This window comes from Pollachius pollachius (assembly GCF_949987615.1).
Source record: "Pollachius pollachius genome assembly, chromosome: 5".
Lineage (NCBI taxonomy): Eukaryota > Metazoa > Chordata > Actinopteri > Gadiformes > Gadidae > Pollachius > Pollachius pollachius.
Window position 1 is genome coordinate 6,132,181 of NC_136938.1, and position 24,892 is coordinate 6,157,072.

The 24,892-nt window shown below is 42.6% G+C and overlaps 4 protein-coding genes across 5 annotated transcripts; 1 reads left to right on the forward strand and 3 right to left on the reverse strand.

Moving 5' to 3' along the window:
* Positions 1-761: 761 nt before the first annotated feature.
* LOC307076199 (calcium homeostasis modulator protein 6) lies at positions 762-2,642 on the forward strand. Its single transcript, XM_079737095.1, has 2 exons — positions 762-1,201; positions 1,858-2,642. The coding sequence occupies exons 1-2, from the start codon at positions 827-829 to the stop codon at positions 2,008-2,010; spliced, it is 528 nt and encodes a 175-aa protein (XP_079593221.1). The 5' UTR covers positions 762-826; the 3' UTR covers positions 2,011-2,642.
* A 355-nt stretch (positions 2,643-2,997) lies between these two features.
* Positions 2,998-7,620, reverse strand: LOC307076288 (UDP-glucuronosyltransferase 2A2-like). Of its 2 annotated transcripts, none has more exons than XM_079737223.1 (4): positions 7,552-7,620; positions 6,049-6,195; positions 5,676-5,759; positions 2,998-5,328 (listed from the first exon to the last, which is right to left on the reverse strand). In XM_079737223.1, the coding sequence occupies exon 4, from the start codon at positions 5,315-5,317 to the stop codon at positions 3,749-3,751; it is 1,569 nt and encodes a 522-aa protein (XP_079593349.1). In that variant the 5' UTR covers positions 5,318-5,328; positions 5,676-5,759; positions 6,049-6,195; positions 7,552-7,620; the 3' UTR covers positions 2,998-3,748. The 2 variants fall into 2 exon arrangements, with proteins under 2 accessions (XP_079593349.1, XP_079593350.1); XM_079737224.1 differs by having other exon boundaries at positions 5,676-5,770.
* A 2,248-nt stretch (positions 7,621-9,868) lies between these two features.
* On the reverse strand, positions 9,869-14,949 carry chrna5 (cholinergic receptor, nicotinic, alpha 5; the record flags this gene model as incomplete). The annotated part of the gene is made up of 7 exons (XM_079736131.1): positions 9,869-10,027; positions 10,852-11,532; positions 11,938-12,115; positions 12,422-12,531; positions 13,542-13,586; positions 13,883-14,034; positions 14,865-14,949. The coding sequence occupies 7 exons, from the start codon at positions 14,947-14,949 to the stop codon at positions 9,869-9,871; spliced, it is 1,410 nt and encodes a 469-aa protein (XP_079592257.1).
* A 2,847-nt stretch (positions 14,950-17,796) lies between these two features.
* On the reverse strand, positions 17,797-23,422 carry chrna3 (cholinergic receptor, nicotinic, alpha 3; the record flags this gene model as incomplete). The annotated part of the gene is made up of 6 exons (XM_079736469.1): positions 17,797-17,925; positions 18,042-19,248; positions 19,400-19,509; positions 20,627-20,671; positions 22,596-22,753; positions 23,365-23,422. The coding sequence occupies 6 exons, from the start codon at positions 23,420-23,422 to the stop codon at positions 17,797-17,799; spliced, it is 1,707 nt and encodes a 568-aa protein (XP_079592595.1).
* Between the last annotated feature and the right edge of the window lie 1,470 nt (positions 23,423-24,892).

A 24,892-nucleotide genomic window follows, 5' to 3' on the forward strand; every position in this document is an offset into this window, starting at 1 on the left:
TGTATTTTTTTAGTTAGGTTTACACACCTGTACCATTCAGAAGACAGACTTGATCTATACGTTTTTCAACCCCTTTGGAATATTCTAATTATCAGAATCATTTGAATGGTAAAAAGTCTTAATTTGACCCTCCTTCAACATATCTGGAACTATGCTGTAAAACACCAGTAGGTTGGAACCCACAGTTGAACCAATGTTTTATGGCTTGTCTGGAAGAACAATCCTAAAAGTTGATCAAAACATAACCCATGTTAATTCAAATTAGTTCACATACATTGTTGATTAGTATGACCACTTATCTTCATCATAAAACGCGATACCTAAATAAGTGCATCCTTCTCACAAGATCCATTGCTACGGATTTGCCCTAGCCATTCCATGTACACAGTTTTTCTGCAGGACATTTGCAAAGGGCTGGTCCAAACTGAACCACAGAACAAAATTCCCTCCCTTTTACTCCCCTCCCTCCAGTTTGTCAATGGGAGACTACGTTTAAAATGTAACCCCACCTGAAATCCATTGTCAACCAATCACATGCTAGAACGCCTGCGCGGATGGCACGCCCTTCTTAGTTCAAAGCCAATGAGAATGAATGTGTGGCATTTTGCCTGGGGGGGAAAACTTAGCCCTGGATGTGTTAATTACGCATCACTTAACTGTTGCCAATGTGTTCTCAACGGTGGATCCTCTTTTGGGTTTTTTACAACTACTCTATTTATTTTCCGGTCCTTTTATTATGGAAGGCAGACAACAATGGCTTACCAGGCTGAAGAATGAGCTAAGCAACAGTCCTCTGGTGTCAAACGTAGCTTTTGGCTTTATCCTCATGGGACTGGAAAAGCTGGTAGAGCTGGAGTTTGAGTGTCCTTGCGATCCTACGTGGAACGGAGTGTTTTCGTCTGCCTTCTTCATCATCCCCGCCGTCATGGCCTTCACCTTGATGCTGATCATCCAGGGGTGCCGATGCGATACGTGGTGCAGGAACACCATCTCCTTCTCCAGCTTTGTCCCCGCTGTCGTTTGGCTGATTCTGCTGTTCTTGGACGGCCAGTACTTTGCCTGTGCGATGACATACTGGGAGGGAAGGTTTGTGATCGTGGACAAGGCAGCGCCTCAGAAGTGGTGCGAGCCAACGAGCGACGGGGACATCCCTCTGCAAGAGCTGATGCTGCGCTCCCAGAACTTGTTTGTTTTCTCTCAGGTGAGTGGAGGAATTATCTCTGTGTTGATCACATGCATTCACAGGGTTCAGGGACGCACTGTGTGCACTTTGAGCCCGAGAGAGGCCCCTACACTGAACCCTCTGAAAAGCAGGATAAGAAACCTTGCTTTTTACTGCTATCTATGCTTCAGTTATATCTGTGTGTGTGTGTGTTTTGGATAATGTGAGGTCTTCACCAACAACTGTTGTTATGCATACTTATAATCGGCACTTACTCATGTCTGTTTAATTGTATTGTTACTTTATGTTTAGCAAACTGTGTTATCCTATGTATGAAATGCGCTGTATAAAGCTTGACTTGAATTAATGCACTGGACTAAATCATCCATAATGAAAATGAATTAACCTTTACAATAATTATCATATAAATAACATTGCATAGCCTTATATCGTGTCCAGTGTAGTGTAGTGTCCTCGTAGGAAGGTTCTGGGTTCCATCCCTCATTCTCCGCGGTCTACCTGAAGTCATTCTTGAGCAGGACTCACATACTCCTTAACGACCTGCATTGGATTTCGCTGGGAGTTCCTTTGGATTAAAGTGTCTGCCAAATGACTGAATAGTAAATCATAACACCGTGTAATAGTTGCATCAGTTATCACCATGCACTGTGACTTACTCTCCTCTTCTTCCCTAGGTGATAGGCATAATCCTTCTGATATTCATCTGTGTGGGACTCATTGTTTATGTGGCGAGAGAGAGCTGTGAGCAGGACCTGGAGATGCAGGATGCCGAAGTAGCTGAGCTTACAGTACTTAGGATGAGCTCTCTGCGGACGAGGACTCCCTGAGAGCCGTCTGGTCGGCCGGACCAGCCAGTTCACACGGGGGCGAGAGCCAAATCTGGCTGGAATGAACACTTACAGAGCACCAGGAATAGGCTTCACCGTTGGTCTCCATTGTTTGGTCAATCAGTGCCTCATGTACATTTGCGAATAGTTATTTCGTTGTTTCTTTCGTGTCTTAGTGCCTTATGGTGTTTGTTTACTATTATCTGTGGGAATTCTTTAATGCACCATTTGTTGTTGGACTAAAACTGCAATACAGTCCTTTCTAACTACAACTTTTTTCTGACGTGGTTGTTCACTTATATTATATTAAGTGCATTGTTAAGTGCACATATTTTATTGTTCTAAAAAAACTAAATGCCAGCCCCTTTTTTGTACCTTCGGTAAAACCATGTAATATACGTTTTAAAAAAAACTTGAACAAGGGAAATTGGATACAGGGAAACAGGATATTCTGTCGCCAGGATAAGAGTTTTTTGCCTTTGTATACGAATAGCTGGCGGATGGACCGATGCTTTAATGTATAGGGGTCCCCGAGGCAGCTAGTGTTGAAATGTGTTTGCCACTTCATACATTTTGGAGTGTCGCAGGCTGTATAGTGAAAATGTGTTGTCAAAGTAAAATATCACTTTTAATAATTCAGGGGCGCTCTCTGTCTGCTACATGGAAAAAGACTCCTGACTGAATCATCCAATGATTCGCATTCTGTCAGGTTTATTATATATATATATACCAACTATGATTCAAATATATGATAATGCCTACTGCAGTGTTTTTACATGAAATATTGTTCATGCATTATGCAGAAACTGTCATTGATTGTGGTTTGTAGCAAGAAAATGTGACTTAAAAAGTACTGACATTTGATTTTGTAATAAAGAAATTATTTATTTAATGTATTGTTCAGTGATTTTGTAAAGTACATGTATATATATATAAAGACAACAGTATACCTGATTTGACAATGTTTTATTTAATTAAGTCAGAATTCAGCAAGTGTATTTATTCATGAATATGTTGGCCAGATTATGATGGCATTAAAATGTTACTAATATACAATTTTGGCCCAGCTCTATCATACCTTTGTTTCCATAATAGTATGATATATGATTGATTACAAAACAGTACATGACAACAAATCATAATCACTTTCATCATGAAGTGTGAACAACTATTTCAAGAACAGTGAAAGATGACCTGAGATGTCCTACGTGTACAGTGCATATCATTGAGGCTCAGTCCTGATCGAAGATATCCCGGTTCGATTCCCAGCCGTGGTCCTTTGTTGCATGTCCTCCCCTCCGTCTCCATAACTTCCTGTCTATCGCACTCTTTCATAAAGCATATAAATGCAATGCATCACCAGCAGGGGCTGTTTGAGTGACTTCCCCAGCCCTTATTTAGAGCTACCTGCAAACGAGCACAGACCACCTTATTCTGCATATTAGGTCCGGACATTGGAGGGAATCTAGAATGTAGCATGGTTACATGTTTTATAATTCATTCAACATACCCTCTTACCTTAATACTTTTAGATATGCCCAATAAAATGTTAATATGTAAGACACATCTAGCTGATAACCTTGACCTAAAATAATTAACTTGATCTGCATGATTAGCACCTTTATGGGTTTACACAAGATTTAAACAATAAAAAAAAAACTGTGACTATATATCTTACACAAATGGGCCAAATGACAATAGATTTAATACTTGTTTGCAAACATACATAAAGATATTATTAGTCCCGTTTGAGTTTTATTCTGCGACAGACACAGGAGCACAGTGTCTTGACTAACGCAACAAAGGTCAGGATCATAATCAGCAGCAGTCCTAATAAAAGAAGGATCACATCTACAGAGTAGTAGGAGTACCAAGGCATGTTGTAAGACTCTGACCTCAGGTGACCAGCACCCTTGTTTCGTATAACATACTCTATCCAGAAGATGGCGTAGTCTAAAGGCTTCATTGGCAGGTCCCTACTGAGTCTAGAGAGTCGCTCCATGTTCGTCCTGTATGAGGGCTCATGGATGACTTCCTCGATACCTTGTCGGAAGCTTTCTCTGTCAATAGTGAATATATTTAGGATTTTGCTGCCTCCTCTGAATTTTATTTTGAAGAGATTGTCGTGTTGGTCAAAGATCAGTGGGAGTCCGAGGATGGGCACTCCGTGGTAGATGGCCTCTTGCACTCCGTTGGTTCCTCCGTGCGCCACAAACAGTTTGGTTTTTTCGTGTCCTAAAAGGTCATTCTGTGGCATCCAATCGACAAGTAATGTGTTGTTGCCTAAAGATGCTGGCCGTTCACCTTTATGTCTCCAGATGACTTTCTGAGGTAGCTTTGCAAAAGCGGCGGCGATTTCCTCCGATATTTCCTGGGGAAGGCTTGCGACGAGCGTCCCAAGAGACATGATTATGACTCCGTGCTCTCCTGAACTCTGTACAAAGTCCTCCAGGTGTGGAGGCAGAGGCTGAGCAGGTTTACATTGAAATCCTCCCATGTACTTAATATTAGGCATGGTGGGCCGAGGGAACTCAAACACAAAATCAATTCTCATGAGCCACAGATCAGCTCTTTGAAACAGGGTCATAAAGGAATCTTGGCTGAAGTATTTTTGCATCAGCCCCTCGTAGTATGGGACGACATACTGGGATAAATGAAATTGTGTGAAGCAGTAAACACATATATTCAAAACTCTTTCGCTGAAGCTCATCTTATCGGATTGCTCTAGCCCTGGCACTGGAACGTAAGAAAGAGGAGACGGGGCGATAGAAAAATGGCCTTCGCCGTGAGTCGTCCATCTCACGTTAAAAACTAAAGGCAGATTTAAGTGGCGGGCAAGCATGACACCAGTTAGTATGACGGGATCTGTCAGAACCATATCGAATTTGGCATCCTTTAGAGACTGAATCAACTGCTTGTCCTCAAACATACGCTCAACCAATTCGGCGCCCTTTATGTGCATCACAGAGGCTGCCTCCATTTGCTCCATCTCCAGTTTGAAACGTGCCCAGGGAGACCTTCCGTTCCTCTGGATCTCCAGAAGGTTCACAATTAACTCAGTGATGAAGCCCTCATCAAAGCCACTCTCCGATTTGACGGTAATAGCAGTATAGAAGGGGGAGTGTTCTTTGATGTACCAGCTGTCTGTTGTTCGCACCACTGAGATAGTGTGGCCCCTTGAATGAAGCTCTTCAACAATGATTTTCATGTTCACCCAGTGACTCCCCTCGACTGGGACGACCAGCACATTTCCTGTCATCACAATGGCTGGACAGAAGAGAAGGAGGGATATCCAAACAGAGAGCATTTTCGTTGAACCTTTTGCCGAGGGGGGGAATTAACAATTCAAATTATTTTCCTTGATACTATGCCTATATATACAGAAAATAACACATGCCCAAAACAAATGTACGTAGAAATATGAAAAACACAAATAATGGGTAAATTGGTAACATTCATATACCACATAACATGTTATAATCATCATTATAATCGTTCATTTAACTAAATGTCAAACATAAATGTCATTCATGCTGCTTGAAAGGCTGGACGCTAGAGATTACATTCTGTTGTTGATAATTGATAATGCCTTTGTCTTGGTTTACGTCTTTTATTTGAAATCTTTCATTCAGTTGAGGGTAAGGTAACGTAGAGTGCACTCTTACCTTAGCAGAACCACTGCAGTCTCGATGTGGGCCTTGATGTGGTGCGCAACAAGACAGACCTCTCCAACCTGACCTGAACTTTAACTTAAATTGCACTGTTAAACATTCGCCTGATAAGAGTAAAGCAGGATTGTGAAACATGAATGTACCAAGTATTTACACCAAGCATCAGTGACCAAGCCTATGTGGAGAAGGCTAAAAGATCATGAGACAAAAAAATGCAATAAACAGACAAATTGAAATCACAAAATAATTTATTATTTAATATATTGCTTGATGAGCCCATGGCGAATTTAACTTGTGGGTTTGGACTGAAAAATCCAGGTGTTCTCCAAGCACTACAGTAACAGTGTTTATCTAACGTGAAGCTCACCTTTGCTCCCCTAGTATGCTGGCCCCAATGTCCGTTGATAAAGCAGTCTGTCTGTCCAGCTTGCTTAACATATAAATGCCCATGGGGACTCAGACTGAACAGGTTGCATGGTCGTTGCAATTACTTGACATTTATTATTTGATGAAACTGAAACACAGAAATACAAAAGTGCCTCAAGTAAGTTATTTTTTATAAAAAAATCTTTAGAAGGGTTACACAAAAGGTTATTATTACATTAAACACAAAATTCTATGTGGTAAACTCATGTTACAGACCTACAATTTGCTCAAACTACTTCAAGGCATATGCCGACGGCCTCCTTGTCACTAGGGGGCTGAGACAGAGGGGTAGATAACATCAACTGCCTACATTACATAACGTTTAACATTGGCATTTTCCATTGGCACTTGGGGTAAAACAAGGCCGGAATGATTTCCATGTCCATTTCCAGTCTAACCTTGTCGAGTTGGAGAAGGAGCACATCTGTAGTGGGGTCAAACTGTCAGCACTGCTTGCTGCTGGGAGCGAGAAGTTGTCGCTACAATTTTAGGAATGTAAGTCCTTCAAAAAAACACAATAACTGTGTTCTTGTGGCTGACACGCATCACCATGCATGCAGAGCTTGGTTTGTTATTATTTGTTTGTTCCGTTATAAGATGAAAGGAAAGATAATCAGGTCTACACTTACCACTCTAAATAAATTACATATTAACAGAAAGCTATATACTTAATTGTACCTATTTATTCTAACTAAATGTATGACCACAATAATCATGTTGCAGTTAAACCAAAAATGTGTGAACAAATTCATAATCTGCAAATGCAGGGAGACAATCAAAAGGTTTGGTGTTAGTAAGGGCCAATCCATGAATCGGTGTGGGGGTCAACCAAACATAATGTCCCACACCCAGGAGTAGATTATATCGCCTATACCACTTGTTAGGTTATACGGGGGTAGGTTTATGGCTGCTTCACATTTAGGGGCGAATCTGTCACAAAATAAGACTTTAAACTCGCACTACTTTTTGTGTTCCTGGAAGCACAAATGCCATCAGACTCATGCCTGAAACCTGATCAGTTAACCGCTAGGATAATGAAATGCAGATGTTACGTTATAAATAGTAAAATATCTTCCCGAAACTTTCTCATCGTGACTTTAGTCTGGTCCCCAAACTGCATAAATAAAAACTGCACGCATGAAGCGTGGTGAGCCCGATCTTTAGATAAAGTTATTCACTAATTTAGTTCCATCAATCCTATTCCCCGTGCGTGTGAGCAGGATCACCGCGTCCTTGGACACTCTAGATGTGAGGATGCCCAGAGTAGCCTGGGTTGTTGTTGTCACGCCATGGTGTTCTCCGGGGCTGCAGCTGGATACTATTGGCTGAGTTGGGCTTAAGTTGAACTGTTATGAATTATGAGGCTCTAGCCCTGGTGTTATGGAGGAATAATGCACAACCCCCTCGACTAGAAGTGTCGCTAACGTAACATAGAGTAACTTACGGACAAGGACTTCGGTGGGTTTTCAGAGTTTGCGTTGTGCAGCACAACGATTACTGTTTTCTCCTGTTAGGTCACCGGGAATAACGAAACCTAACCCCGATTTAAACGTGCGTTACCAATGCTTACCAGTAGGTTGTGCTGTTTAACTGGAAAATGTTGTATTGGTGCATTACCACTGTGTGCCAATAGGTAGTGCTGTTTATCCGAATAATGTAATCTATTTAAAGGTGCATTATCACTGTGTGCCAGTAGGATGTGCTGTTTAACTGAATATTTTTTAATGAACAGCCTTGGTTATACAATCATTTCATAGATAAATCTGGACATATGCTATCTGTTGAGCAAATGGTTCTTATTTCAGAAAAATATTTATGCAATTTAAAAGATCATTTGTTTTTTCCGAAACAGAATATAAGTGAAAAGATTCTGAACGAGGGAGAAATGTTGACTGCGAGGTGTTTCTCCTGAGCTCGGTTGTCAAACAAATGAGCTCAATCACCAAGTTGGAGGGGGCTCAGTACACAGCCCTGAGGGGCTCCTGTGCTGAGGGTCAGAGGTGTTGGGTCCCATCTCACCACCTGGTGTTGACCCGTTAGGAAAACTAGGATCCAGCGGCACAGGCTGGGGTTGATTCGTTGGTCCTTAAGGTCAAGCCTAGAGGGGACTATGGTGTTGACAGGTGAAATGTATTCATTGAACAGCTTCCTCTTCTCCCAGGGGTCAGGGCGGTGCGGAGGGTTGTAGTTACAGCGTTGGCCGTGGATGTTCTTTGTCAAATTAGTAGGCAAATTGGTAAGGGTCTATAGTGAGCATTAACCAGATGGCCTTGACAAGCTTCTCAAGGCTTTTACTCACTGTGGGAGTGAGGGTAGCAGGGCTCCAGTCGTTAAAGCAAATGGCCGTGCTTTTCTCTGGAATCGGGACAACGGTGGATGACTTGAGGCCGGAGAGGACTGTACTGGAAAGGAGAGATTGAATATGTCCGTGAACACACCGGTGACTTGCGCCTCCCCCGCTCTGGTCACCTGACCTGGGACTGCGGATGCCCCTGGCGCTTTGCTTTGGGGGGCTGATGCGCTTGAAAGACATGTCCCGTTGAGGAACAGCTCGCTGGTTGTGACAGCACTGGTGGGGACTCCGTCAAGGAGGTCAGTGTGGACGACCATTTAGGACATGTATATGTATTTACATGTAATGAGACAAATAGTAGTAGTTTTTTGCATTCATTTTGATGCCAAAGGTGGATCTACTGATGCTATAATGAATAAAGATCCCCAAGGCCTGTGTTAAAATGTGTTTGCGACTTCATGTAATTTGTTGTGTTTCAGGCTGTTTAGGGAAAATGTGCCAAAGTAAATATCACTTCAAATAATTCAGTGCCACTCTTTCCTTTATGTCTGCTAAAACAAAAGACTTCTGACTGAATTATCCAATGCAATTCATTCTTTCAAGTATATTATAACAATTATGCTTTTAATATAAATGATCATACCTACTGCAGTATTGACATGGACGATATTGCACATGCATGATATAGGAAAATAATGGAGTGAGGTGCCCCATGCCACGGACTCTGTTCCTGACTCTGAGTTGACAGCATGGATGTTCCGTGGTGAAATGAGACCGCCTGGGTTCCTTTCAACGATTACGTATGGCTGATTATTATCAAGACTGAACATGGATCGTGTTACCAATATGAATTGAATTGTATCCAAAATATTGTATATATGTAAAGTCCTTCTGCATCTTAATCTGAGAAAGTCACAAGGCCAGGGTAATCTCCAGGACAATTTAACAAAGTATGATGTTTACCATGATGTCATAATCTGGTAGTGGATGAGGTATCATAACCCCCCCCATCTAAACCCCAAAAGACCAAAAGTCGATATTGACCAATCGTTTAATAGATTTCTACCAAGTAGCCTGTAGGACACAGGTTGTAGGCCCATCACTCACCGGCCACCACTTGGCCATCTCAAATGACCGCCTAAACATTTCCAAAATTGCTACTAAATGTCCAGTTCTTAGTTCTATTGTAGCTGGATGTGTATACAAACATGTTACTGCAGTTGTGTCAATGTCAAGAAAATTGCAAAGGTAAAAAAGTTCTGAATTTATTAAGTTATGACATGAGTTGTATGTCAGAGAGCGTTCATCAACCTATTTGAAAGTGTTGACATCTTTTACCATTTTGTTTATCCGTGTATTAGGCTTTTGGGGTTTTTGAACATCAGCATAGTTGTATTATGTCTGGGATAACAGGAAAGCACATACATGTGTCTTATGATGGACACCTTTGAGTTGTGGTAGTTGTTCTTTAACTGTGTGCGTGACTGAAGTCAGGAACGATGATGCTGGCCCACTTGTAAATGACAGGGATGAAAAGCAGGGCAGAGCCAAGGATTGAAACAAGGAGGAAGGCCCACAGAAACACCCGGTCCAAAACCTGGGCTACAAACTTCCAATCTTGCACCACCTGTACAAACAGAAAGTTATCTCACACAATTTTCTCATCCATCACAAAACAACTAGTAGTTAATAGTAGTTAAGAATATGTGTGTGTAATCAATCATGCACAACAGGCCTATATAACCGAGTATTTGGTTGATGTACAAAAACAACTGGATCATGATGTTTCTTATTGGATTTATTGAGTGTGTGTTACTCAATGCATTTATGTTAATGTGTACTTATCCATACAGAAATACATGAGGTTTTGTTGTGCACAAAATGTGTGAAACAGATGTCAAGTCTTGGCAGCGAGATAACGCATGAGGATATGTGGTCAAATTATCTTACATGTTGCCATATCTATTTAGTTTACAATCATATTGCAGTAAATCCCAGTTGACAATGGATGTTAGGCAGATACCTAAGCAATCTTGGCCCAAATCTTGGCAAAAAAGGCCCAATCAGAGAGTGGTTTACATTCCATAATCACTATCTGCCTAAGTCCTCAGGCATTTTTGGACGCTAAATACAGGAAGAACCTTAAAGTCGGACTTAGGCAATTATGCTATGAGGCTCACGATATATATTGATTACATCCAAATGTAGGATGTTGAGAATGAACATGTGTTTGCAGCGCAATGTTGTCAAGAAACACGCTTTATAGGCCTATATTTCGGCGTTTGGTTACACATTGGTTAACGTAAACACGATTGCTTAGGAATCTGCCTCACATCCGTTGTGAACTGGGATTAATTGTATTTAATTGCATTCATTGTGTTAATAGATCGGCAAGTGTCAGCTGCTGTGCCCTACAGCATACCTCGACCTAGACCAATCGATGACACTCACCTCTCGAACCTCGTTCTCCTTCACGACATGCGTGGCGATGTAGCGAATAGAGTCCAAAGCGGCCTGCAGGCTGCGCCGAGAGTTCAGTGGCGGTGTGGCCTCGGCTAGCCGCCCGTTGGGGTGCACGGCTTGCCCAGGAGCTCCGTCCGGGGCGTAGCGGTCCACGTGGCTGCGCATGCACAGCAGCTTGGGTAGGCGGTGCAGGAAGATCCTCCTCACCCACGGCGCCATGTCGTGGTGCGTGGAGGAGGAGCGGTGGTGGATGTTGATGGCGAACACGGTGATGACGATGGACAGCGTGACGAAGATCATGGTGAAGACCAGGTACTCCCCGATGAGCGGGATGACCTTGGAGGAGGACGGGATGATCTCCTCGATGACCAGGAGGAACACGGTGAGGGACACTAGGACAGAGGTGCACAGCGAGATCTTCTCGCCGCCGTTGGAGGGCAGGTAGAAGACCAGGATGGTGAGGAAGGACAGACCGATGCAGGGGATGATGAGGAAGAGGGTGTAGAAGAGGGGCAGCCGGCGGATGACGAAGGAGTACGTGATGGTCGGGTAGGAGGCTCCGCCGTCCCGTCTCAGGCCGCGGCCGCCTGTGGCCTTCATGATCTCCCATTCGCCGTTGTCAAAATAGTCCCGCTTGTCCACGTTGACGTCCTCCAAAAGGATGTCCACCTTTAATGTATAAAGATAGAGAAAATGACATTGTTTACTGGGAATTCATACCCTGCTACCTATTTCATTATGTCATAACAAAAAGGATTTCAACAATCTCAGCAATTCCATTTTCACACTACCAAGGGTTAAATAAAATGTAATTTAATTGAAATGTATTTTTATAGCCCTTTATCACCATTACAGTCTAAATGGTCTTAACAGGCCAAATATTTATGACACCCCCCTTACCCAAGGGCAAGAAAAAGCTCCCTTAATCAGCAAGGAAGATTAAGGGAGCTAATCTTATAATTATCTTTGTTTGTCAATAGCAAACATAGATCATGTAAGGATCATATCATTTAGAATCGCTGGCACAGATGTTCTACGTCTTTGTGATTCATCCTGTCTGTGTGCAGTAGTTACCTGTGACCCATCATAAGTCCAAGAACCAAACTTCATGGAGCAGTTCTGGAGGTCGAAGGGGAAAAAGGTGACATCAATGTTGCATGCTGACTTGTAACTTGCTGGTGGGGTCCATGAAATGGTACCATCGTACCTGACAATGACTTTGGTGACTGTCCCTTCAAAACGCCCATCTGCACTGTTGGGGATTAAAGGGAGTTATCATATGTTTCATCACGCGTCCCTAATATTCCTTAGATTTGATTGCTTTGTTACTTTGTTGCTTCAGATAATGCACACCCAAACATCAGAACGACAAGCTTCGAATTGATTGTAAATATATTTTCAAGTGCATAACATTTTTACTATTTCACTTACAGTATACCAGTGCTGAAAGTGTTGATTCAAATCAATCCCAGCCATACCTCATTTTAGCCAGCCAGAAATTTCACATACGTCACATAATGTTGCTTGGCAACTGCAAGAACAGAGGCGTCAGACGTACTTATCATACAGCACAATGTCCGGGATCCAGACCATATCCGATGGAACACGGATACTGGTGATGCCCAGATAGTCAGGAGGGTTCCAGCGTAGTTTGATGTCAGACCACTCCTACACAGCGACGCACAGAGAGATCCTATTAAGAATCCCCTTGATATGGGACCTGAAGGTTCACTGTCTTGTCATAAGATAGGTGTTTGATGTTCAATGTTTTCTGACCAGTACAATAGAAAAGCAAAGAAAGGATGCTCTTTAAGCCGCAACGAGCAGGGCTTGGCGCAGGTTAGGAGGCCTCTGATAAGATATTGTCTGGTCCCCTCAAATGAAAAACAGCAGGTGACATAGCCGGACGACTAGTATAGAAAACTAATTTCTTGTACAAATATTTGAACCGTACTGTTTTGTTTATTCATGACACACTCATTGACTCCAATTTTCTGTAAACTTGGAAAAAGTTTGGCCTGTGACATTTGTCTCCTTATTTCCATAACATAACCATGGCTTGTAACTGAGGCTGCTGCTGAGTCTGGGTCTGCAGGGACCAATTTCTGAGCTGTAAAGTGAACCCTCAGAAGCATAAATAAACTTGACAGGACCATGGGGGAGGCAGCAGGTTGTGGTGGGCAGGGGGGAGATGGGTGGTTCATTCAAGCAAGGGGTTTATATGTCACCAAAATGCCACCAGAACACGACGAAAACGATCAAGAAATCCCCGGGGAGGGAACGTAAAACTGGGTCTCCTATCAGACTTAGACTTAGAAAGATGTCTAAGCGGCATTTGTTTTCATGTTGACATGTGTTTAACACTGTGTTTACATGTTCTACAGCATGTGTACATATGTTTTACACCATGTGCACATATGTTTTACACAATCTGTACATCCGACATGTGTTTAACACCGTGTTTACATGTTTTACAGCATGTGTATATATGTTTTACACCGTGTTTACATGTTTTACATCCTGTCTACATGTTTTCCACCATGTGTATATATGTTTTACAGCATGTCTACATGTTTAACAGCATGTATACATATGTTTTACACCATGTGTGCATATGTTTTACATCATGTTTACATATGTTTTACACCGTGTGTCCGTGTTTTATATCATGTACTCACCTGCTTCATCCACACATTGGTTGTCATGAGCTGGTTTTTCTCATCCTGGGAAAGATAAATAAGTGAAATAATTTATTGGATTAATATGTAGTTCTGATGAAAATGTGTCCAGTGATTATCCAGAAATGCACGTATGCCAGTACTTAAAATCTTTTAATTTACGATTCATGGCATTTGAAATTTATGATTTATAGATTGATTTATAACTTGACTTATACCTTAATTTTAAACTGCACAAAAACAGAAGAATTCCAACAGTGCGATCATTAACTATTGTTTTTCACAATTTTATACTAATTCAACATCATAGTGAATCATAGTTCAATTTGTATTCAACTTACTACGTCGACTAGCTGGGAGATGGCTAGCCCGAATTTCACTGTTACTGTCCCATTGAGGAATTCCACTGGCCTAACCCATTTCTGGTAGTTTCTGAAGAGGTAGTTTAACAATCTGTCCTCTGCCTTTGCATAAGAGGAAAGTGTTGAGGACCCTAGGAGAAGGCATGAGCAAAAAGAGAAAAACTAATGAAAACTTGATAGATAATTCTGTATTATTAATTCAAAAACAAACTAAAAACGTTATTATTATCATTATTATAACACATCTGATGAGTACAGTTAATAATTACATCAGTTGAGTGCAAAGCACACCGGGGTCGCACATTATCTGAACTGTAATTCATTTCAGTAAGTCGGGTGTTCGAGGCCGAGCCAACAAGGTCCTGGTTTCCTTCCTCCCATTCTCTCTCTATCTGATCATCGTGCGAGATGCCCAACTGCACATAAAAACAGTTGGAATGACCCCTTAAGCCCCGCCAAAGCCACGTAGATTCATGACCGCGTTGTTCCTAAGTCCCTCGCAGATCAACCACATCGATTGGCTCTGTTCTTTTGCTTATTTCCTTCCCCAGATGTTCTAATTTTATTGGATGGGTTTGAGGTTGTTAATCCCCCCTTGAGGAGGGCAGAAGGAATGACTGCTAATGTCGCTGTGTCACTCCTCCACGCCATGGATCGATAAAAGGCCACGCAGCAATCAATTACTGTGATTATCAGATGCGCCGTGGTTCCCGTTCTTGACTCTGCTTATGTTAAGTGAATTTGATTCCAACAAGACGGCCATGATGACAGCATCCCTTAGGACGTTCAAAGACAAGCTGTTACAGAATCCTTCTCATTAACAGTAGGGTCAGGTCCCGCTCGTAGCCTCCTTACCACGAGCCTGAGGCTGATTTGAGACTACTAATTCATATGCAGATTTCAGACACTGTTAGCATGTAGCATCCCTGTGAGAAACGTTGAATTGGGGGCGGTGACTTACGCAGCGAGTGGCACAGGTGGCACCAGCTCAACGCCATCACCAGCAGCAGGGCGAGGGAGGGGGGCACCCCTTCTGCTCTCAGCATGGTGTCAGAGGTATGTTGGGCTCCGACAGCTGGTCCCAGGGGCAGCGCGGGGCAGGAGCCTAAAGCAGAGCCACAGCCATCCTCTGGGTGAACAGCGATGCATAGGATAAGGCTGGTGGGAGCACGGCGCTGTGAGGGAGTTTAAGTACATACAGAAAATGTCATGATTGTGACTACTGGTGAGCACTGACTATCCTTGGCAGCCTAGCAACATGTTGGGTTTTAGATTTGAGTAACCATGAATTTGCTGCCTCGGAGCAAGAGCTTTCCAGCATGTCTTTCTCGGAGTACGGACGGATAAAGTGATACAATGGGAGACTCAGCTGTAAACAAATACACATTTAAATGGATATTCATGCCCCTGCACACAACATGCGTTTAAACGTAGAGGGATGCACCTATGTCCCTTTCCCATCACCTTGCTAATCCTGCAAGCAGCAAAGCAATAATATGCAGTCAGCAGCACATGCATGAATTCCTACATAAACCATAGGAGCATATATTCACCTGCTCTGTGTCTCTGCCATCGATGCTCAATCCTTCTGGATTGAGAGGGGGGGGGGGGGGGGGGGGTCTTAATGACAGCAGCGTAGCGAAGATCTACTGCTAATCCATCGCACACATTTCTTCTCCCTTCTCTACCGTTCAGCGTTGCTGCTTCAGTTCCCGCTGCCTCTGAAAATATGCAGCAGGCGATTTGTTGTAGACCTTCCTCCTTTAGACCCCTTCTCCCCCTCCTCTTCCTCCACCTCCTCCTTCGGAAAGCCAGCCCCACCCCCCTCTCTCTCCTCTGAGCGCTCTCCCTGAGCAGTCAGGTCATTAATCCTGGCCAGGAATTGTCCCTTTTATGCAGCTGGCTGACACCTCGAGTCGTAGCCTTGAGGGATGCCATCGGCTTGACTTCCATAGCGTCTATAATACAATCTCTCCATGTCTCGGACACTGAGACAGGCAGCACACATCTGTACCAGTGCAGGTTTGAAAAGTCTTGCAGAAATGACATACACTATATATATATATATATATATATATATATATATATATATATATATATATATATATCAGTAAGTAAAAACATGTACTTGGTTTATTTATTTTTGAAAGCTTAATTTATATACAGATAGATAAACTAACCTAACAAACTGCTTTAATATATATATAAATTCAATGCTATTTATTGTTTGCATGTTTTGTTGTCTGAACGTTAACCTTGAGAGAGCTATATCCTTGTTAGAGCCCCGTCTGGCTTCTAAAATTCACCCTCAGCCATTTTGTCCATTATCATATCGGATGCCTCCCGTAGATCCCCTGAACGAGCTCTGGGTGAGTTTAATTAAATTCATTAACCAGGGGACTTCTAATCAGATCAGGAACTGGTATCCACCCGTGCTTCCCTGCCAGCATTTAATTACGCTGCAGTCGGTCACACTGTAATAACAGTGCCTGCCATCTGTACATTTTCAAGTAGTAGGTTTCAAATCTGATTGTTTGGATGCTAACTATGTTTGGTTTCAGAATAGCCACAATTCACCTGGGATTGTGTTTGATTGCTTTTTGTTCATTAAAACTGGTAATCTAATTGTAGTTTGACCAAGAGTATTGATTCAGTTTTGCATTTTGTGTTATTTTTGCACTGCATTTCATAGATTTGATACATGATTTATTCAATCAATAACTTTTTCTCACAAAAGAGCAAACCTTTTTGTCTTGTTTTTTTAAAGTGTGCAAGTCCTTGCTTCAGCCATGGTTTGTAAAAGCAAGAACCCCCCCCCCCCCCCCCCCCCCGCCCTCCATTCCCAGAGGAAGATGTACAGAGCAAGGTTTAATGGGACCTCCATGATAAGATCTCTGTATTGATTTTGAAGCAACAAGCTGCAGCTCCAAGGATATAAAACCGTGTAACACACACAAACATACACACACCAACACTTAATTGCCTCCCTTTACCAGCAGCCTCCTCTATAGTATTCTCTATCAACGAGAGCATACTTTAGTCTACTCTCTAGCACTCTCTATCAACGAGAGAGCGATACTTTAGTCTCTTCTCCAGCATTCTCTATCAACGAGAGAGCGATACTTCAGCCTCTTCTCTCTAGCATGCTATATCAACGAGAGAGAGCGATACTTTAGTCCCTCACACTGCTGGACTGAGAGGAGACTCGTGCTCAAAAGTGTTCACTGTCATGTAAGCATGAGATGCTCTTTATTAGAAATAATGTTATGTAAAAGAGTAACCAAATTAGCTCTTTAATAAAACAACAGATGTACAAAGAGTTATTCTGTAACAATATACAAATAATAAAATCACTTAGCTGTTTAGAATCGTTTTTGTTCATTCAAATTATTATTTAATCTTACCATCATAGTTTCAGTAAAATATTTGGTAAGTTATTTTAGCCAAGGAGTTATGTATATAAACATAGATTAATGCAGCATTCATTAAGCGAGCAGGAAACCTTGCAGATGGAGCCTTTTAGAAAGGGCAATTCCAGATAACATCCACAAGATGTCACCCTTGATTATGGTTAACAAGACCTTGTATCTCAGATGGTAGGTAGTAGACTGTGTTTATATGCCTACATCTTTAAAAGTCTTTAAAATCATGCACATGTTAAAAAGCGGCAAAAGCAATTGAATAATTGTTTCAGCAATTGAACACAGTTATTTGTGGGCATTCTGCTATTGAGCAATGAATATATTATATGCTTTATACTGGTGATACATTGTTTGGGGTGAGAAATGACTATATCACAGTGTTTGCCATTGTTTTCTCAGTCTGAACACTCTAATGAAGGCATTTGTAATGTTATGATATTTTTCAGAATAAATGTCTCAACTCTGTCTCGGTCAAATGTCGTCTCCAAGTAGCAGCGGCTCCAGGAAAAGTCCAGCCGTTCCCAGGATGCAGACCAGAACAAAAACCCACAGGAAGATCCTGTCAATCACCATGGCGACATACTTCCAGTCATCTTGAACCTGAAAAAGGTCCCGTTACATTTATAATACACACCACTTTGTAAACTATGACATGCCTTATAGGGAAGGACTTCTCCCCCTGTCCTACGGGAACGGTCTAATAAGGATGCACTCACCTCCTTGGCCTCATTCTGAAGCCTCATGTTCTCCGCTATGTACTTGACGCTCTCGATGGCCTCCCTCACCTCCGGGGACATCGGGGACAAGAACACCAGTCCTCCGTCCACGGAGCTCGAACTGGAGCAGGGACTACTCAGGCCCATCCCGGCAGCACTGCCTCCACTGAGGGCCCCGAGACTGCCCAGCCCTCCGCCTCCTCCCCCACAGTCCGCAGGGAGTTTGGAACCCCTTTGGTGCCAGCATTTTCCCTCGTAGCACGGGGCCTTGGCTGGCTCTCTGGTCAAGCTGTTGACTCTGGAGAGCTCCGTGTTAATGAAGAGCGGCTGGCTGCGGGCCAGGCTGGACAACACGCCGGTGGCCTTAGACCGGGGCTTACGTTGCTGCTGCACCTGCTGCTGCTGTTGCGGATGCGGTCGCAGAGTGGAGCACGAGCGCCCCACACACGGTCTGGTCGGCAGAAGAGGAGCAGAACTGACCACCACCTCGTTCTCGGGCTCTCTCTCCGGCCGGGTCATGAACATGACCCTGGGCAGCATGCCGAGAAACACCCTGCGCACCCAGCCGGGCATTGTGTGGGTCTTTGGGGTGCGGTAGTGTACGTTCAGCACGAAGACGGTGATGACGATAGAGAGGGTGACGAAGATCATGGTGAAGAGGAGGTACTCGCCGATCAAGGGAATCACCAGCGAGGTGGACGGGATGGTCTCGGTGATGACGAGCAGGAACACGGTCAAGGAGAGCAGGACGGATATGCACAGTGTGATCTTCTCCCCGCAGTCGGAGGGCAGGTAGAAGACCAGCACGGTGAGGAAGGAGATGAGCAGGCAGGGGATGATCATGTTGACGGTGTAGAAGAGGGGCAGTCGACGGATGTACAGTGAGTAGGTGATGTCCGGGTAGATCTCCTCACAGCAGTTGTACTTGATGTCGTGTTTGTAGCCCGGGGCGTCGATGATGATCCACTCACCGCTTTCCCAGAAGTCTTTGAGGTTGACGGTGGAGCCGATCAGCACCAGGTCGATCTTGGCCTTGTCGTAGGTCCACGAGCCGAACTTCATGGTACAATTCTGGTAGTCAAATGGGAAGTAAGTGACGTCTATTTTGCAGGAGCTCTTGAAAATAGCTGGAGGGATCCAGGTGACGTCCCCGTTGTAACGGAGCAGGGCCTTGGTTTTTTCATCCACCTGAAAGTCTCCAACCGCACTATAATATGAAAATAAAGAGACAGGGGACAGCAGAAAGGAAGCGATGAAGGGAAAATAGAGACGCCAAATGAGTCACGGAATTGAGAGATAATATAGAAAATGATTCCTCTGTCTCAGAAACATCGATCAAAATGTCAAAGTGAACTCACTTGTTGTACAACACAATGTCTGGTTTCCATATTTTGCTGGATGGCACTCTAATGAACTCTACTCCACCAAAGCTTTTTGGATCCCATCTTAGTTTGTAGTCATTCCAGATCTGAAAGAAAGGAACTCAGACTTGGTTAAAACACATTGAGCCATTTATCTACCTTTATAATCTAACATGTCTGATTCAAATGTTTAGATACAATGAAAAAGCTTATCAGCCAGTATTATTCCTATGACTTATATGCATCAACAATAGGTTACAATACTACTAACATTTTCTTGAGAATCAATTTAGACGATTTAGAGAATTTATGAATAGACATACACAGTATGCATCAAATGAAAATGCACATTTGCGCACAATGAGTTTATAAAACACGCAAACAATCACTCTTTGGATGACGAGCTCTGGGGCCAATGTATTGCTAACCATCCTTTCAAAGTTTATTTATCAACTCTCACCAAAGTTCATACCACACAGAGAGCTGTAAAGCTTCGATTTAATTAGAAAAAATTGTCTGGTGTGTCTTTTAGGGCAGTCTCCGACAGGCTCAGTCCCCCTGGAAATACAATCATCTGTCTTGTTTAATAGACCCGCCATACCCTTACCACAAAGATGCCACAAATCAGTTCTCCTTTGTCTAACTTAATTAGCATTTCAGAGTGTGAGTTGGTTTAACACTGATACAGTTAATGAATTTGCAACAGGCTGAATTGCCGTAGAATCTAATTAGCTGTTGAATACTTAGCTTTACTGTAGAGCTTTGCAAGTGTACGATAGCCTCTGTGGAAATGGCTGTAAGGTGGAATTATACGGCCGCACTGAATTCAATTACAACTTATAGTATAGGTTTGTATTGGCTTTACAAGCTGTTTTGGAGGTAACATAAATTTGTGTAAATGGATACAATAATAAACAAGATATGGACACTTATTTAGGAAATATAATTAAGCACGTTAGTGGTGGTTATGTTGAATTCAAATGGGCATAGCAATCGATCAGCAAAAACAAGTCACAATATACAAAAACATCTAATTCACATTAACTTGGAACAGGCAATTGCAAGTGACATCAATCTATACAAACCCAACGAAGCCGATGAATAATTGAAGCTATCTGATTGACACCCAACCGTCATTTATGGCAGGGACAGGGATTGTGTCCATGGCTCATGACCTTGCTCAAGGGCTCAATGTACTCGGTGATGGATGGGTAATAAACTCACGTGTCTCAGCCAAAGATTGGTCTCCATGATTTGGTTCAGTTCGTCCTGTAAACAGAGAAGGTATTTCCTCAGGGAAAGAATCACTAGGCAAACACAAGAAAGGCCAAATGTGACTTTAAACAAACTTTACAGCTATCGAATGTGGTGGATATGGTCACAGGAGAGCCAGAGGATTGGTGGGGAGGAGTTGGCGTCTCTTTCACAATGCCACGTCAATCAGTAGAAGCTTTCAGCAGGTTAGCTTAGAGATAAGCTTAGAGGTAAGGTAAGTGGTAAGGTAAGAGGTAATCTAAGAGCTAAATTAAGAGGAGAACTAAGGACATAAGGTAAGCTAAGAGCTTAAGTAAGAGGTAAGATAAGAGGGAAACTAAGAGGAAAGCTAAGAGGTGGGTAAGAGGTTAGCTAAGAGGTAAAGTAATCTGGTAACAGTAAAAGGTAACGTAAGATGTCAGGTAAAGGTAAGGTTAGGGATCAGAGGTAAGCTAAGCATTAAGGCTGGAGGAGGAGAGGCAGTGGGGAGCGATGGCAGATATCCGGTCTGTGTTTGGACTGTGTCTGCAGATTCATCAACCCCATGAACCAGGGCCTTGAATCAACCATGTGGCCCCGGGCCCCTGGTTGATATGTCTGGTGTGTGTTACTGTGTGTTTGTGTGTGTGTGTGAGTGTATTTGTGTATCTGTGTGTCTGTGTGTGTCTGTCAATTTGGTGACTGGAATATCGGGTAACAAATATGTCACGGTAGGCAGAACTGAACAGCCTGATTTAGCTTTGAGCCGTTCACTCAGTTGGTAGTCAAACACCGATAACCTGTTGCACCAGCGACCCCTCCCGACTGTGAGATGATGTATTGTCCAGGCAATGAGCTGTCTATGTTTTAAATTAGATCATACAGCCCTGGCTTATTGGACACAGGCTGGCCCAATGGAAGGCCGCTTCGGGGCCTAATATGTTAAGGAGGAAACTCAATCATCCATCAGCCCGGCCCAGCTGAATCTTCTCCCTGGGAGAATATCTAAAAGAGATTGTATCAAAGACACAGATTGTATATCTGTGTATTCTACTCCTGGACAGACCTGACCTTGTCTTGGAGACGCTGCCCAGAAATGCATTACGATAAATGATACTTTGGTTCTGTATACTGTTACTTTGACATCACGTTGCATTAAGGTACGTTGTGCAAGGGTTAGGGTTAGGGATTATCGTTGTTAGGTTGGTTGAGAACAGTATAGGAGAGAAAAGTGCACTGCCTATGAAAATGTTCATTTATTTAGCATTTTTGTTGGGTCAAATTATTGTTCACATGGCGTGGATTCTCCCAATAATCAATATTCTATAATCAACAACCTGGGTGTGAGATTCCGCAGATTCACGTCATCGATAATAATAATAATAGATTGTTTTTTTACTGTGCTTTTCTTGGTACTCAAAGACGCTTGTCGATATCTGCCATTTGTTCACTTGTTTTGCACTTATTTTCTGAAGGAGCGTGCTTGTTTTCGTGTGATTGTGGGGGTGTTCTCTCCCCAACCGCCTGGCACCTTGCTGTGCTGACTCTACAGCCTCTCTCGGCTCAGGCTATACCATGCTGTTAAATCCCATCGTTTCTCATCTGCAGTTATTTAGCTATCGGGGGGAGGCTGTTGAAATGGCAGCGAGAAGAGTTTGGCCTGCACTGTTGTGCAGCTTGGTCTCTTGTCTTGCTCTTTGGCACTGAGGCTAAGCCCTGCTGTCAGACTCCCAATCCACTCCCACCACTTGCTATCATATAACACTATAAAGTACGGCACAAGAGTATATTTTGAGGGCTCATGCAGGCACTCCCGATGTCTACGATCAACTGGTACTACTATGATGTCTTTCCAGTACGATCAGAGTTTATGGGAAAATCATTCAAAAGTAGACACTAACCACTAACATACACATCGGACATAATAACCTCTACGACATTGTAGAAGCCACTGCCTCACCACTTTGACCAGTTGAGACATGGACACCTCGAACTGCACGACCACCGGGTCAGAGACGTTCTCGACGGGGCGGATGAACTGGTTGTACTTTTCAAACACTTTCATGAAGAGCCGGTGTTCAGCCTCCGAGCAACCTACACCTGAGAGAGAGCAGAAGACTGTGTGTCGCTACGTTGAGGTTTTACATGGTGAAGAGAATCAGGGTTGCTGCTGGCACTGATGCTTATGTTTTAGGGGCTGCAAATGCAGTGAGATGCACTCAATGATTAACTGGGGGATCATTGATCTTGTTGCCATTAGTGTTAATATGGTAGTTGTCACATCATTGCACAGCCAGTAAAGCTAGATAAGTTATTGTACATGTAGGCGTGAACACAACCGATAGCTAAACTTTTATCCACCTGTGTCTTATTTCAAGATTAACAGTTACTTAATTCCATATTTAATCCAAAACAGTACTGAAAACATTTCAACCAGAATAGAAATGAAATTGGTTTAATGCTGACCAATAAAAAAACAATAACGTACAAAAATTTGTAGAGCTTCAAAAATAGAGCATTATAAAATATAAAGTTTTATATTAAACAATGAACAAGCCTAAGTGGTCCTGTTGTGTCAAATATTGCCCCTTTTCTGCACCGATTATAATACAAGTTAGCCTACATTAAAATTAAGATGTTTAAAAAATAAAATCGTTTATTTTAAATCTACAATTCTTCCCTTAAAATAAAAAGCTGTCGAATCGCAACAAGTACTGGACTCCACTTACCAGACGGCAACAAGAGCACCAAGATGTTGGCCAGGAGAATTGAAATCGTATGTTTCATGTTTATCAGCAACTAATTCCCGAATGATGAAGAGCGACCTGGACCAGGAGCAGATGAATGAGAGAGACCTACAGAGACCCGGAGCAGACAGGAGCGAGCGACCGCAACCCGGAGCAGACGGAAGCGAGCGGGGATATAAAGAGTGCGAGCGTCCACAGCACACTGAGGGCGGAGGAGAGAGAGTCAAGTGACCCGCGTGCGTCCACTGGACCACTGAGCCATTTGACTGTCTGGACAGCTGACGTCATTTACTTTGTTGTTTATTCTCACAGGCGTTTGACGTGTTCCTTTGAGATTGGAATTTTCAAAAAATATTGAGGTAATAGAATTTGAGAATGTAGCCAAGAAAGAACGCTAAATCATTGACTGGGTAGTATCTCTCGGTCTCTCTTTAAAGGGGGGTCACTTTTCGTTAGTTTACTGTTTATAAAGCGTTTTATTATGTATGTTAGTGACCCAATAAAAACATTTGTGTTTCTAACCGTGTTGTGATATATTATGATCGAGTTTTATTCAATTGTAAAACCATAAGGTATATTGTTCCACTCGTGGAACCGCACGAGTGGTAAAGTAATTTGAAACAAAAATAATGGCGAGGTGCTGTAGTAGTTGTACAGTAAATGATTTATATGAGCTGGAAATGCATCAAAAGTGACGTGTGTGTGTGTGTGTGTGTGTGTGTGTGTGTATGTGTGTGCGCGCGTGCGTGTGTGATGGGGGGCACTCTAATTGAGTGCTATTTGTCAGGACACCCATCAGTAAAGTGTTTAATCAAACCTAACATGATGCATTTTAGTTGGTGTTACAGGGTCAGCTTTTTCAATGTTTTATTTAAAACATAAATAAAATAATAATAAAATAAAATCCCAGCAAAGTTTCCAAGAACTATTTTTTTAAAAATTGCTTGTCTAGTCATAAATAATGCATTCGTTCAAACAGTGGGTTTTACAGTTGTGATTAAATTAATTGGCACATCTTATTGATTTTAAAGAAAGACTGTATCACCATGGGGATTTTGCAAGCACTTGCATAAACTTCTATCACATCCTTCATTCTCAGACTTCATGGGGATTTTAATACATTTAATGGATCAGTGGTGGGTGTTATTGCATTACCACACATTTATGTATGACATCTGTGTAGCTTCAATATTTTTGGAACACCTGTTTTCTACCTCCACAAATTGAGACGTCTAAGTTCACATGTGTTGAAGCTGTGCTCTAGCAGTACTTGAACATTGATGCTGCTGACACTGACCACTAATGATGCTCATCAGGTCTATTCAGATGCCCCTCTTTCATTTCATCACAGCGCCAAAGAGCTATTGGCTTATATTGCTGCTCTTAATTGGTGCCTTTGACTGGAATGCACAGATCAACCACTGCTGTATCATATTTGCGAATCATTTTCCTCACTTAACGTGCTTTTCTACCCAGGTGCCTTGTTGTGATACAATGATTTGTCATGATT

Bases quoted from the DNA above. Each gene is read 5' to 3' on its own strand.
- LOC307076199 (XM_079737095.1), top strand. From the start codon at position 827: ATGGGACTGGAAAAGCTGGTAGAGCTGGAGTTTGAGTGTCCTTGCGAT. The intron at 1,202-1,857 runs GTGAGTGGAGGA...CTTCTTCCCTAG, and splicing joins ACTTGTTTGTTTTCTCTCAG to GTGATAGGCATAATCCTTCT.
- LOC307076288 (XM_079737223.1), bottom strand. From the start codon at position 5,317: ATGCTCTCTGTTTGGATATCCCTCCTTCTCTTCTGTCCAGCCATTGTG.